The sequence below is a fragment of the Salmo trutta genome, chromosome 1, assembly GCF_901001165.1.
Source record: "Salmo trutta chromosome 1, fSalTru1.1, whole genome shotgun sequence".
Classification (NCBI taxonomy): domain Eukaryota; kingdom Metazoa; phylum Chordata; class Actinopteri; order Salmoniformes; family Salmonidae; genus Salmo; species Salmo trutta.
The window spans coordinates 56869524-56883771 of NC_042957.1; the positions used below are offsets into that span (position 1 = coordinate 56869524).

General features: G+C 44.1%; 1 protein-coding gene across 2 annotated transcripts in view; it reads left to right on the forward strand.

The window, feature by feature from the left end:
* LOC115202068 (SEC14-like protein 1) overlaps nucleotides 1-13056 on the forward strand; it is an 18075-nt gene extending 5019 nt beyond the window's left edge. Inside the window, exons 3-17 of one of the 2 annotated variants that reach the window (XM_029765944.1) lie at nucleotides 4108-4257; nucleotides 4482-4613; nucleotides 5826-5954; nucleotides 6341-6548; nucleotides 6740-6849; nucleotides 7013-7202; nucleotides 8773-8861; nucleotides 9010-9080; nucleotides 9167-9338; nucleotides 9490-9624; nucleotides 9834-9968; nucleotides 10171-10425; nucleotides 11974-12152; nucleotides 12422-12544; nucleotides 12635-13056. In XM_029765944.1, the coding sequence (XP_029621804.1) occupies nucleotides 4108-4257; nucleotides 4482-4613; nucleotides 5826-5954; nucleotides 6341-6548; nucleotides 6740-6849; nucleotides 7013-7202; nucleotides 8773-8861; nucleotides 9010-9080; nucleotides 9167-9338; nucleotides 9490-9624; nucleotides 9834-9968; nucleotides 10171-10425; nucleotides 11974-12152; nucleotides 12422-12527 (2061 nt within the window). In that variant the 3' untranslated portion in view covers nucleotides 12528-12544; nucleotides 12635-13056. The remainder of the gene's footprint in view (nucleotides 1-4107; nucleotides 4258-4481; nucleotides 4614-5825; nucleotides 5955-6340; nucleotides 6549-6739; nucleotides 6850-7012; nucleotides 7203-8772; nucleotides 8862-9009; nucleotides 9081-9166; nucleotides 9339-9489; nucleotides 9625-9833; nucleotides 9969-10170; nucleotides 10426-11973; nucleotides 12153-12421; nucleotides 12545-12634) is intronic. The other variant, XM_029765934.1, reaches the window with a different exon arrangement.
* The last annotated feature ends 1192 nt before the right edge of the window (nucleotides 13057-14248 follow it).

A 14248-nucleotide genomic window follows, 5' to 3' on the forward strand; every position in this document is an offset into this window, starting at 1 on the left:
TTTTACCGCTTATCACTGACGACAACATTCCTCCGTTCTCTGGAACGTTTATGTAAACAGATTTGTTTTTCATGTTCAAATCAAAATCAAATCAAATTTTATTGGTCACATACACATGGTTAGCAGATGTTAATGCGAGTGTAGCGAAATGCTTGTGCTTCTAGTTCCGACAGTGCAGTAATATCTAACAAGTAATCTAACAATTTAACAACAACTACCTTTTTACACACAAGTGTAAAGGAATGAATAACAATAAAACCACAAAGATCAAGCAATGCAGATGTAGCACGGTGGCTAGGAAAACCTCCCAGGAAAGGCTGGAACCTAGGAAGAAACCTAGAGAGGAACCAGGCTCTGAGGGGTGGCTGGTGCTGGAGAGAGAGGGTGGAAACAGCAGGTCCGGTTCAAGGTAGCATGACCAGTGAAATGGTCAGGGTTCCATAGCCGCAGGCAGAGCAGCAGAAACCGGATCAGCAGCACGTCTGGTGAACAGGTCACGGTTCCGTAGATGGGTTAGCTGACAATGTCACAAAAACAATGTGCGAGCTTCCATGGGGCAGAAGTCAGCGTGTTGTTGTGATTCTGGATGGCCAGATTTGTTAGCAAGAATGACAAGAAACTAGCCATTTATGATTCCCCACATGTCAGTTTCAGCTTGCTGTTGATACCATGTCTTGCTTTGGCTGATTTTGGGGAGGGGGGGGCTTTAGAGGGAGCATAGCTAAGATCACACAGTACACCAGATAGGACAGACTGACCCTAGCTTCCTGGCATATAGACTATTGCAGCATAGATACTGGAGACTGAGACAGGGGGGGTCAGGGGACACTGGCCCCGTCCAAAGTTACAGGGCCAACCAGGCAGGATATAGCCCCACCCACTTTGTGAAAGCACAACCCCCACACCACCAAAGGGATATCAACAGACCACTAACTTACTACCCTGAGACAAGGCAGAGTATAGCCCACAAAGATCTCCCCCACCGCCCGAGCCTGAGGGGGCGCAAAACCGGACAGGAAGATCACTTTAGTAACTCAACCCACTTAAGTAGGGTAGAGTGAAAAAAGCCTGGCACAATGCACCCCACCTAAGGACGGCATGGGAGAGAGTGACGAGCAAGCCAGTGACTCAGCCCCCGCAATAGATGCAGAGAATCCCATTGGAGAGAGGGGAGCCAGCCAGGCAGAGACAGCAAGGGTGGTTCGTCACTCCAGTGCCTTTCTGTTCACCTTCTCACCCCAGGGCCAGAGTACGCTCAATCATAGGACCTACTGAAGAGATGAGTCTTCAGTAAAGACTTAAAGGTTGAGACCGAGTCTGCGTCTCTCACATGGATCGGTAGACCGTTCCATAAAAATTGAGCTCTATAGGAGAAAGCCCTGCCTCCAGCTGTTTGCTTAGAACTTCTATGAACAATAAGGAGGCCTGTGTCTTGTGAATGTAGCGTACGTCTAGGTATGTACGACAGGACCAAATGGGTAGGAGCAAGTCTATGTAATGCATTGTAGGTTACCAGTAAAACCTTGAAATCAGCCCTAGCCTTAACAAGAAGCCAGTATCTTTGACTAATAACACAAAATCCAGACACAAAATAATGGATATGTTTTATCTATCCTAAAGCAAGATTTAGGACTAAATAGTTAGAATTTGCATGTAGGCTCAGAACGTCTGAGGCAGTTTGGTTTTCTGAATGCAGGCACTGTTAGAGACGATGGACAATGCACCCAACTATCTAACTGTAAGCTTCTTGGTTTATGCACTGAAGCCAATATACTAGTGTAGTGTTTTGGCTTGGTAATGGGGAAGAAGGAAATGGACTCCGTATCTTATGTTCCCAAGCATTGAAAGATAGTAGTTACATGTCTTGGTTGTGTAACTGTAGTCAACTGTATATCCTTCTGTCATGTTATTCAATCAATTCTCACGGATGATGTCTTTGTGCCTCGTCATTCTATCGACTGCACACCAGCTTTGTTTGATCCATAAAGACTTGCACTGTCATTAACCACGTTGTGATGGAAACAGGAAGTACCGGTCCAATTTTATAAATGTCTCCAGATCATTTGTTCATTGGCATCTTTTTGTATCGGTAAAATTAATTATTCGAGAAATGGTGTTGGAAATTCCTTTTTATGCGTAAATATTTATAAAATAAATATTATTGGAGCCATATTATGGTATTTGGTCCTCCCACTACGACTCGGGAAACCATGCACTTTATTAGGCTACAAATTAAATAAGTTATGATGAACTTCACAAGGTGGTAAAGGTGCACAGTGAATAGATTGATTCTCTTTTCCAATAAATATTGAGGGTCTTATTCTGGTGACATGATCGATGCTTGACTGCCATTTTGACAAATATAAATATTCTTGTAATAATCCATAATATTATTATGCATAATGATCTCATCATGTAGACTAGCCTACCCTCACTGTGAGCTGTTGGCTAGAGTGCATGTGCCAAGACCAGAGTAGGCACAGTTGCTATTTAATACAACAGTTTTTGTTACAAAACTATCGCTAGAGTAGAAAATGTGATGGAAACCCATTGAACTTTAGATTTTTATTTGGTACTTTAAAACTTAAGCAAAAACAATACATTTTGTGTGCACTACGTGATCACACACTGATTTTTATCAACAAGTCAGATTGGTAGAAACACCACTGGTGGGAAATGTTCTATTCTAATAATTGCATGAAAATCTGTTGCCAATTGGATGGAAACCCAGATAGTGACTCTGAAAGGGTGGGTGTTTTATGTGTGTGTCAACAGATTGACATCTGTGTACTCTGCACCATAGGGCGAAACCCCAAATTAGCACAATCAGATTCCAGCAAAAATCAGCTTTTTGTTTATCTGACTTTCATTTATCTGCATGTCCAACCCTTATATTTAACCTCAGTCAAGTGTTTTACCATTTTCTTTTCAGGACAACCAGGGATACAAGTAGAACACTAAACAATTTTAATTAAACATTTGCATTCATGAGTTTTATTGACAAATGACAATAACAAAGCAACAGTAAACATGTTGTCCTCCACGAAAGATGCATTGTAAATGCCGCATCATTCACCCAAGTTTCATCAACATCGGGCCAATGCTGTCGAGATCGCGTGTGACTAATGTACGGACAGACGGCTGGACGGACAGAGACCGATCCAAAGTCCCCTCCCCGATTTCATCTTTGGGGATAATAAGCAGTGGCGGTTCTAGACCATTTCAACTGGGGGGGCCAAGCTGGGGCCAGTTGTACTGTTAGAGGGGCCAGTTACATTAGACGTTATTGTTGTCACATCGCTTTCTTCACTGCATTGTCGGCATTAGCAGGCAAAAGACCATGTTCATAATCATCATCGTTGCCACTGTCTAATAACGGATGTAAAAAAAGAACGATAGTAAAAATTATTTCATACTCCACATTTAGGGAGGCCAGAAGGGGGTCCAAAATTGTTGTCACAGGGGCACTGCCCCCCCCAGAACCGCTAGTGACAATAAGGTCCGCCAAAACAAAAACCTGATAAAATGAATTTATACAAATGCTGTACATACAGAAATTGTTTGTGCACTGAAATGAACAACTGACAACTGTGTGGAGTCTGCAGTTGGACAGCAACAATGTGAGCTTATTACAGTTTTATAGACACTATGTAGACACTGGGCTCCCGAGTGGCGCAGCGGTCTAAGGCACTGCATCTCAGTGCTGGAGGCGTCACTACACTGACATAACTATCTCAGCTCTTGACATTGACTCTGGTTGGACTCCGTGATTGTCACATGACCTACTAACTTATCCGTTTGAATATTACAACAACGAAGACGTTTCTGCAAACAGAGTGTTTTTCTGTCGGTCGTCATTGCAGGCGTGATAGAACAGCAGCATGTAATGCAATTTATTTTACCTTGAAGCGCAACGCTCCCCAACCTCTGCTTCGCCATGGAAACAAAAACAATAACAGTGGCCTTAGGGCAGACATCATACACGTTTTTTTGATCAAAGTGATTATAACCCAGAAAATACTTTCACTCTTTGTCATGGATTGCGTTTTCTTTTCATCATGTGAGTAATATTGCATATTTTCTTCCTCCTTCCCTCTCTCCCATTAGGCCTATGTCCGGAGGTTTCCAAACTGCCCCCTGATCCCCATCTTTGTGGACAGTGAGGTGGTGAAGGAAGAGCACAGTGATGACGGTGCCACTGTGTTCATTGAGAGGCGCTGTAAGGTGGAGGCAGACGCCCCCCGGCTGTTCAAAAGGGTATCTTACCTTTTAATCTTTAACCTTTCACCTTTAACTTTTCCCTTGAGCAGTGAAGCTACTCAAGCTAGCAATGTATAATAGTGTCTGTTTGATTCTCTTATTTTCTTATGTGAAGGCTATTAGTGATTATTTCCCCTCAGACCTGAGTATCCTGGTAGGGACGTTGTGTTGATGTTGTGTTGTCCAGAGTTGATTGACCGTGGTCTACTGTGTGTGTCTAGATGGCTGGTGTGGACTACCTGTACTTCATCCATAAGAACACTCTGGACCGCAGGGAGAGGGCGCTGCACATCGAGGTCGTCAACGAGACCTTCTCCAACAGAGTCATCGTCCATGAGATCTGCAACTACAGGGTGTGTCCCACAACTATAATAATCATCGGTTACATGGGCTGCATTTTACACAGGCAGCCTAATTCTGATCTTTTTTACACTCATTGGTCTTTTGACCAATCACATCAGATCTTTGCACATGGGATCTTTTTCAGAGCTGATCTGATTGGTCAAAAGACTAGCAACATATACTAATTGTGTGTGTTTTGAACTTGAGCACAGCACGCGACAGGGAGTTGCCCCCATCCCTCCTGCTAATTGGACAACTTGTGCAAATGTTTAGTTGTCTGAGTGAGGAACTAAATTAAGAGGACTCTATGTATTTTTAAGGATGAGACGTCGAAGATGGTAATAAATACCGCTTTGATGTCATACAAGCCAAACACCTGTGAGTCCAAATGTGCACATCACATTTCCATATCATAAAACTCATGTCATATACAGTGTCAGTGCTTATGATCACTACGTTTGATGTACAGTTACAAGATGACATGGCATCATGCCCTGGGTAGTTCTGAACAAAATGAGCCTATGTTTGTCTGTTTTGAAGAAAAATCTCAGTGGAACGTGTACGTGAATGCACGCGTGACTCCTTTCTGTGCGCACCAACATTACGATCTGTTTCTTTGAATTACCCTGTGAAAGCCTAACACTGTAAAATTCTATTTAATAACTTAGCTTGTCATGGTGGCAATAGAGCAAGCTTTCAATCAATGCCCACCTGACCCAGATTGCGATTTATAATGGGACATTTTTGGATTGTATAAGCAACAGTAATTGTGATGGTAGGAATGCACGGTTGTGTTCCTTACATGACAACTACAAGAGAGCCAAAATAAAGCACCTTAGGACTGTTATTTGTGTCTTAAGTGCATGGAAGTTACGTAGGAACTGCACACTTTGGAGAGGTGTGTGGCTGCTTGGAGACACCACATTTTCCAGGAATAGTCTCACCATATTACTGAATGTATCCAGAGTATTTTCAGATTTGATCAACAAATGCGCCGGAGAATATAGTAAATGTAAAATCATCAGTGTAATGTTTGTGGCCTAACAATTTTCCCATAATCTCCGAACTGTTCCCTTTCAATTGCTACCATGCTTATATGCTTTTCATGTTTCTTCTGTAAGAAACATTTCAATTTAGCCCTATCCATACAGGCCAATTCCCACCAGTGTAAAGGGTTCATCCATTTGGCGTCTGTTTTGTGATGAGTTGTGCTTCCTCCACAGGTTCACCCAGAGAATGAGGAGTGGACGTGTTTCGAGCAGACAGCCAGTCTGGACATCAAGTCCTTCTTTGGCTTTGAGAACGCGGCCGAGAAGCTAGCCATGAAGCAGTATGCCAACAGTATTAAAAAGGTGTGTTCATGTGTCAGTCTGTGAGCATGTGAGTACAGTATACATGTCAGTGTGGGGGATGGATGAGGCTATAGGATATACCATCATCATCATCCAGCATGCTGCTCCCCCATATAGACCCAGTGTTACATGAGCATGCTTGCGCAGTCTATTTCCAGGCCTTCTGTGATCCAGTCTGGCAGGTCTGTGTAAACTGTGTCTTAACCAGGATCTTCTCACATTTGCCCGTTGGGCCATATATCCTGCTCAGCTTGGTCACACAATGGTGTTTGCTCGTCTGCGGCCAGGCGCGTGTGTAAACAAACCTGCAGTATTTGCCCACAATGTTTGCTCATTACACTAGCTACCTGTACTGTCCTTATGCAGTCATGTGCTCTGTCCTCCAGGGCAAAGAGATCATAGAGTATTACCTGAAGGAGTTGGAGGACGAGGGGGTGACCCACGTCCCCCGCTGGAGCCCCCCTCAGGCCCCCCCACCCACTGCCAGGCTCCAGCTGCCACTCACCAGTGCCCCTGCCAATGCCATCCCTGTGCCCACTGCCGAAGAGACCCCCTCTGCCAGCCCCACAGATCTACCGGCTGGCTCCCCAGATGGTCAGTGTTCCGAGTCAGAATCAACACGATAATAAACACACACAATCTGAAGGATCTGTCACGGCTGAAGTCCCAATCCCATTCCACTGGCTCTGAAAGCAAACATTCTGGCCTTGCCTTGGGCTCCATTGGGCTGGTAGACTTAGCATTTGGGTATGTGTGTGAATTGACTGTCTGTGTTTCGATTGCAGACAAGTTGGATGCTGACTACATCAGGCGTTACCTAGGAGACCTGACACCGCTGCAGGAGAGCTGTCTTATAAGACTACGCCAGTGGCTGCAGGAGACCCACAAGGGAAAGGTGAGACACGTGTATGAACACACCTAACACTCAAACTCTGACTCAAATAGCTGCAAACAAGAGCAAAACTTGAATCCAAAGAACATAGATGTAAGTAAAAGTCACATCCGACTCACACACACCACAACATCTGAATAAACACAATCTCCTCTCCCTCCCCTAGATCCCTAAAGACCAGCACGTGCTGCGTTTCCTGCGGGCCCGGGACTTTAACCTGGAGAAGGCCAGGGAGATCCTGTGTCAGTCGCTCACCTGGAGGAAGCAGCACCAGGTGGACTTCCTGCTGGACTCCTGGGAGAGACCTCAGCTGCTACACGACTACTACACCGGGGGCTGGCACCACCATGACAGAGGTGGGTACCTCTCGGAGCAGGATAGGGTTTTAACGGCAGGGTTGTGTTCAATGGGCACAGACAGAAGATGAAAATATATTTTGAAATGAGTGTTCTTATTGCACAAATTCAGGAAGTACTGCACCACCACAGTTTCACAGTGTTTTCTTCCGTTTGGTTTCTAGTGAATGTGTCCCAGCTCTTATATGTATGGTAATGACTAACTGTAATGTCTGGTTGCTTCTCTGGAAGTGACATCACTAGCTATGTTTCCATGAACTTGTCCAGTGATTATGTATAATAATTTTTTTTAAACATTTTTCATAAAAAATAGTTGCAACAATTTCCTGCTATGGTGCATTTCTGTCGAATTGTTTTGTGTTAATAAAAACAGCTGGACGTAATGACGTCACACCTAAAAAAAAAAATATTTTTTTTGCAAAAACCTAGTGTTGAACACAAATTTAAGTGATTGAAGTGTTTTCATTATCCATTTTGGAAGATTGTGCATTAATACGCCTGTATACCCACTCCCACCGATCCGTTTCATGTCTCAGGTAGCTTGTAAAAGTCTGCATGGATAGAATGCAAGAAATGACAAATATTTCTCATGTGCCAGTGTATGCCACGGACCGTGCCATGGTGAAACTTGCACTCCTCTAGCTCAGAAGTAGTTGGATGGTGAAACAACCAGAAAAGCAAGGCGAAGCAATTCAGGCATTCTTGAAAGTCAGGACAATCCTTGTCCTGCAAAGAAACATTATTTGTATAGTTGAACATTTTGATTTAGCAAGCAGTATGCATTTAGAATGAAATGTGGAGTGGAGCTTTATAGTTACATGATGACGTCACATGACCCGCGTACCTTCAAAATGATTGGGCAATCATTATTTATTCGAAAGCACCGTTTCTATCATTTGTCGCAATAAAGAATGTTGGACAAAATAAAAATCCACCCCTGTCAAACAGATGATACAATGTTGTTGATCTTTAGAACGTTTCTCCTACAGCTGCCGTTTCCATTACACTGCCACAAGGTTTTTATATTTGTATAAACCTGGGTCAATGGAAACCTGCCTACTATGTGTCAAGGGAAATCTCCCAGTCTGTGGGCATGAGTCAGACGGGTAGCTGTTGGTCGCGTTCTCCTGCTGTGTCATCAATTGACAGATTGCTATAGCATATGATGTGGTTAGCTGAGACGTAAAATACCTGTCCAGGCATTGTAAGATCTGGCATGTGTCAGAAACGTCTGGGCAGAGGAAATTACCCATTGTCTCCAACTAGCTGATAGCCAATTGGACATCTAGGACCTCAGACCAGGAAGTGGCCCATAGTAACCATAATAACAATAACCCCCACCTAAAAGCAAATACAGCTGGTAGTAAAACGCCTATATTTACATGAATGACTTTAATGTGAGTTGTAAATGGATATACTGTAGATGTGTTGACCATAAATCACAATCTGACTCAGTTTCTCTATTAATTGAACTGAATAGTGTCTGCGACTGTTTAATGTCATGATCGTTACTGATCCTCTTGTAGCTTTAACAGTGAGGTCATGTGTTTGTGTCCATGTTTGTCTATAGATGGACGCCCTCTGTATATTCTGCGACTCGGTCAAATGGATACCAAGGGTTTAGTACGCGCCTTGGGCGAGGAGTCCCTTCTGAGACAAGTGAGTATGACACACACACACACACACACACACACACACACACACACACACACACATTCAGATGCTGGGTATAAACACACACATAAACACATACTATACGCAAATGCCCTCCCTTCCCCTGACCTCTCACCTCTTCACTCTCCCTCAGGTCCTGTCCATCAACGAGGAAGGTCTGAGGCGCTGTGAAGAGAACACCAGAGTCTTTGGCCGACCGATCAGGTAGCTACCATTTCATACTCACTCCTCTTATGTCTCTCATCCCTGAATACAGTATGTCCTATAACCCTCCTGTCTCTATCTGTCAGCTGCTGGACGTGCCTGGTGGACCTGGAGGGGTTAAACATGCGTCACCTGTGGCGTCCGGGGGTTAAAGCCCTGCTGAGGATCATAGAGGTGGTGGAGGCTAACTACCCAGAGACCCTGGGATGTCTGCTCATACTGAGGGCTCCACGGGTCTTCCCTGTGCTCTGGACCCTGGTGAGAGCCTTCACACATTCTAGTGTACATTACATTGTACAGTGCTCGCTCTCTTTCTCCAACTTGATCACGTTCAGTTGTATTCAATTGCATGTGCAGAGCAAACATATGAGACGACCTTTGACCCTGAGTGTCTGTGCTCTGTTCTCAGGTCAGTCCATTCATTGACGAGAACACCAGGAAGAAGTTCCTGGTGTATGCTGCGAATGACTACCAGGGGCCTGGAGGTCTGGTGGACTACATCGATAGAGAGGTCATCCCTGACTTCCTGGGAGGAGACTGCCTGGTGAGTCTGTCTGGCAGACCGGAGTCTCATCTGGCTGTTTTATACAGTACCCTTCTACATGCATATGAATTCATATTGGCTAATGCTGCTAGTACATAATATAGTTAACCATGGTCATCTTATTAGACATTTTTCTAGCTGTGTGTGCTGATAAAACTGGGGGCTGATTGTGTCTCTGTCTCTTGTGTCCTCTGTCATGACATTTTCAGTGTGAGATCCCTGAAGGAGGTATGGTCCCCAAATCTCTGTACAGAACAGCAGAGACGCTGGAAAGTGAGGAGCTGCGGCTGTGGACAGACACCATCTACAAGACTGCCAGTGTCTTCAAGGGGGCCCCACATGAGGTAACCTGATCTAATCAGTAACTACAGTATGTGTTTTCCAGCTTCTCAGTTGACTGTGCTTAAACAGTAGGTTAGGTTGCTCCCCCTAGTGGAGAAATACAACACAACAGCAAAAAGCTGTAAAAACCTATTACAGTGATTTAATGATCTTTTGTCTGTAGTTTTGTCCTACTGTGTTCACTCACTACCAATCCTGTTCCAGCTGCTGATCGAAATCTCAGAGCCCTCTTCTGTGATCACCTGGGACTTTGATGTGTGTAAAGGGGACGTCATCTTCAACATCTACCACTCCAGGAGGGCCCCCCAGCCCCCCAAGAGGGACGTCCAGGGGGCCCACGGCAGCATCGTGTCGCCAGCCACCAACAACATGCAGCTGATTGACAGATCCTGGATTCTGGGGCAAGACTACAGTATGGTGGAGACAGCACTTACCTGCAAGGAGGGAGAGAGTGTTCAGGTAAGAGACTGAAACAGGCACCATCACATCCACAGCTGGTACAGGTGGGTCTGATGATTGGTAGTACCTCATTTGGATTTGTGTAAGTGGGTCTGTTCAATTGGCTGTGTTTCTGAACATTTCTGAATATATGTGTTCGTGATAACATGCACTACTTTTTATTTGTATACGTATTTTTTTTAAACCTTTATTTAACTAGGCAAGTCAGTTAAGAACATATTCTTATTTTACCATGACGGCCTACCCCGGCCAAACCCGGACGACGCTGGGCCAATTGTACGCCGCCCGATGGGACTCCCAATCAGGGCCGGTTGTGATACAGCCTGGAAACGAACCAGGATCTGTAGTGACGCCTCTAGCACTGAGATGCAGTGCCTTAGACCGCTGTGCCAATCGGGAGCCCCCATAAAACATGTTTCGAACCGGGGACATTTCGCGTGTGAGGCAAATGTGATAACCACTATTTTATTTAAAAAATATATATATATATTTCACCTTTATTTAACCAGGTAGGCTAGTTGAGAACAAGTTCTCATTTACAACTGCGACCTGGCCAAGATAAAGCAAAGCAGTTTGACACATACAACAACACAGAGTTACACATGGAATAAACAAACATGCCGTCAATAATACAGTAGAAAAAGTCTACATACAGTGTGTGCAAAGGAGGTAAGATAAGGGAGGTAAGGCAATAAATAGGCCATGGTGGCGAAGTAATTACAATATACCACTACGGAAACTAACCACCAACCTCAGGGATGAATCCTAAGACGTGAGTGTAACTGAAACATCCACTGATGTCAATGGGCGTTCTGTGCAGTGCTCATATCTGGTCTCTTCATCCCTAGGCAGTATCTCTGACCAGTGTTTCTGTTAGCTGGTAATTGCTGGCTTTTGGACGTTTTTAATTTTTTTATACATATACCTAAAAGCTGACAAATAAAAACATTGCAATGCATGGAAGTTGGTTTAGGTTGTCTTTCAATCCCATCATCTGTCTACTCCGGCTGTCTGTCTTTAGTTCACTCTCTCACTAGCAAACTTGCATCATTTTATCAACTGGTACCGTCCTGCAAAGTTTCCCATACCAGTGAGTCTAACAGACAAAGCTGTGTGAATACAGACGATAAATATTCAAGTATTTTATTACGTTTTGCTAGATTAATCTCTCTAAAAGACAATTTACAGAGATGTCATACAAGTCCACCAAGGAGGAGAATTTAGATGAAGTCATTTAGCTTCCCTCTTCTAACCTCATGCCTGGTCGAGTAGCCAGAGGAAAACATGCAAGGAGCTGACGTTCAGTTGGTAGGCTATCATTCCTCCTCCTTGCGTAGCTCAATAATCTTTACAGTCACTTCCGTGGTGTCAATCGGCAGTGGGCACGCCTTCAAAAGTATTTTCCTACATGTGAGGGAATTCTAATGGGTTTCTATTACATAAAGTCTGTCATTTAGATATTGAATGTGCTATTAGCTATAGCCGGCATTTGAATGGAAACGCTGCCTCTGACCCTCCACCTCACCTGTCCCCTCCTCCTCTCCCCAGGGCTCCCATGTGACGCGGTGGCCCGGGTTCTACATCCTTCAATGGCGGTTCCACTGCTCCCCGGCCTGCTCCACCTCCAGCCTGCCCCGGGTGGACGACGTGCTGGCCTCCCTGCAGGTCTCCTCCCACAAGTGTAAGGTCATGTTCTACACCGAGGTGCTGGGCTCCAAAGACTTCAGGTCAGTCACCATTCACTATACTGTATAACGCAGTGTATTGTTATAGTGATGCTTACTGTGTAGGTAGGGCTGCTGCATGTCAGTGAGTAAATGTTTTAGGCTAGCTTGTTTTTTAGGCAGTGCGTAGTTGTGTGGGGAAAATGTATTTGTGGTAATTTATAAGGGTGTTTATAAAGATTCTTAGGGAAACAGTGCTCTAAGAAAAGGTGTTCGATGGATATTTAATCTATTGTCTGTGTGTCTGTCTGTCTGCCTGTCTGTCTGTCCAGGGGCTCTATGACCAGTCTGGAGTCCAGTCACAGTGGCTTCTCCCAGCTCAGTGCCGCCACCACCACCTCTAGCCAATCACAGTCCAGTTCCACCGTATCAAGGTAGCATCCAGCCAATAGGAGGTGAAGGAGTTTGAGTTTTGCAACATGGAGATCCCATTTAGGATCTAACTGACTTCTGATACTGTTGACTTCTGCCCTGTTGCCTTAAAGAAAAACCAGTGCCGTACCAACACCTGCCAATGAGGACTTAACCTTAGCCAAGGGGATGAGAGAACTGTTATGAACTCTGTGGACCAAGGATAGCCTATCCTTAATGCCATGTGGTGGAACAGTGGAGTTCCTACCTGTGAGCACCTTCTAGTACTTGCATTTAAAGCACTGGAATGTATTATTAAAATATACATGTACATTTTTTAATCTGTATCTATAATTTGTGACATTAAGATTGCTCTGGAAGTGGAACATCTGCTATATGAGCATCTGCTGAATGAATAAATTCATATGGAGATGTCTTGCAAACCATCATCATCCTCTTCTTTCTTTCAATACCATTGTTCTTTCTTTTTTAAGGGAAGTGACAGAAATGTTCCCCATTTTATTGAAACTGAACAATAAAGCACTTCCTATTTTCAGCATTTGTGTAATACAATGATGACTACTGTTTCAGATGGTACTGTTGAAGTTACCCTTATTCACCATAGGATGTCAGTGTGTTACATGAGGAACGGTGCTACACACAACCATACCAGAGTAGCCCATCTCCAGCCAGTGATTGGCTTACCAGCCACTCTGTCACTCCTTCCTTTGTACTCAACCTTTTAAAGTTGTGTTGCTGAAATAGAGAAAGGCATAAGTTAGAACTGATATGGCCTATCAGCGATATTACTGTGAGAGGTTCCTAAACCTCCGTCATGTCTTTTCTAAAACACTATTTGACCTTGTGTCAACAAGGTGGTACAGGCTACTGGGTTGTTACAAGTTTATTATTCCCTGCTCATTTAAATGCAGTATTGCGTTCCTCCGCCTGCCCTGTGTTTGTGCGCGAGGCCTTGCAGTCGGCTGTGATTTACATAAAACCTTTCATTTCCATAAACTCATCAGATGCCTCTAGCTAAAGCCGACTAATTTATTTTTCCTTTTGTCGTTCCGTTGCCCTTGACTGTATTGTTATACAGTAGCTGCTGATACGTACACAATGAAATGGCTGGCGGCTGCAGTGCTTGGTTGAGAGGCGGCCTGCTTGGCAGTGCTTGGTTGTTGGGCTCCCTGCTGGGTTGTCAGTGTTGATAAAACAGGAAGTGTGCTGTCTGTTGTTACCAGGGGGATGTTTGCTGAATATTTCATTCCGCTCTAATAACCTCCTGGGACACATGTTGTCCACAAACTCCGACTCGGGGCCACACTTCCTCAAGTCTCATTGGCCAGTTAATTATTGACCTTTGTGCCCTTTACAGTCTAATTCCATTCTCTTGATTGGGTAACCATCCGCATTGAGTTGGGGTCGACCAAATCTCTGTCATATCCAAGCTATGTTGATAAACATTAGTATTCACCTTTATTTTCCAAACACTTTTACATGTACAGGAATTTAACTTGGTGAAATGGTGCTATACAATAAACAGGCAGACAAACTAGCTCCGCCCCAATGTAAGAGCACAGAGTATACAATATACAATTGAAGTAGGAAGTTTACATACACCTTAGCCAAATAAATTTAAACACAGTTTTTCACAATTCCTGACATTTAATCCTTGTAAAAATTCCTTGTCTTAGGTCAGTTAGGATCACCACTTTATTTGAAGAATGTGAAATGTTAGAATAATA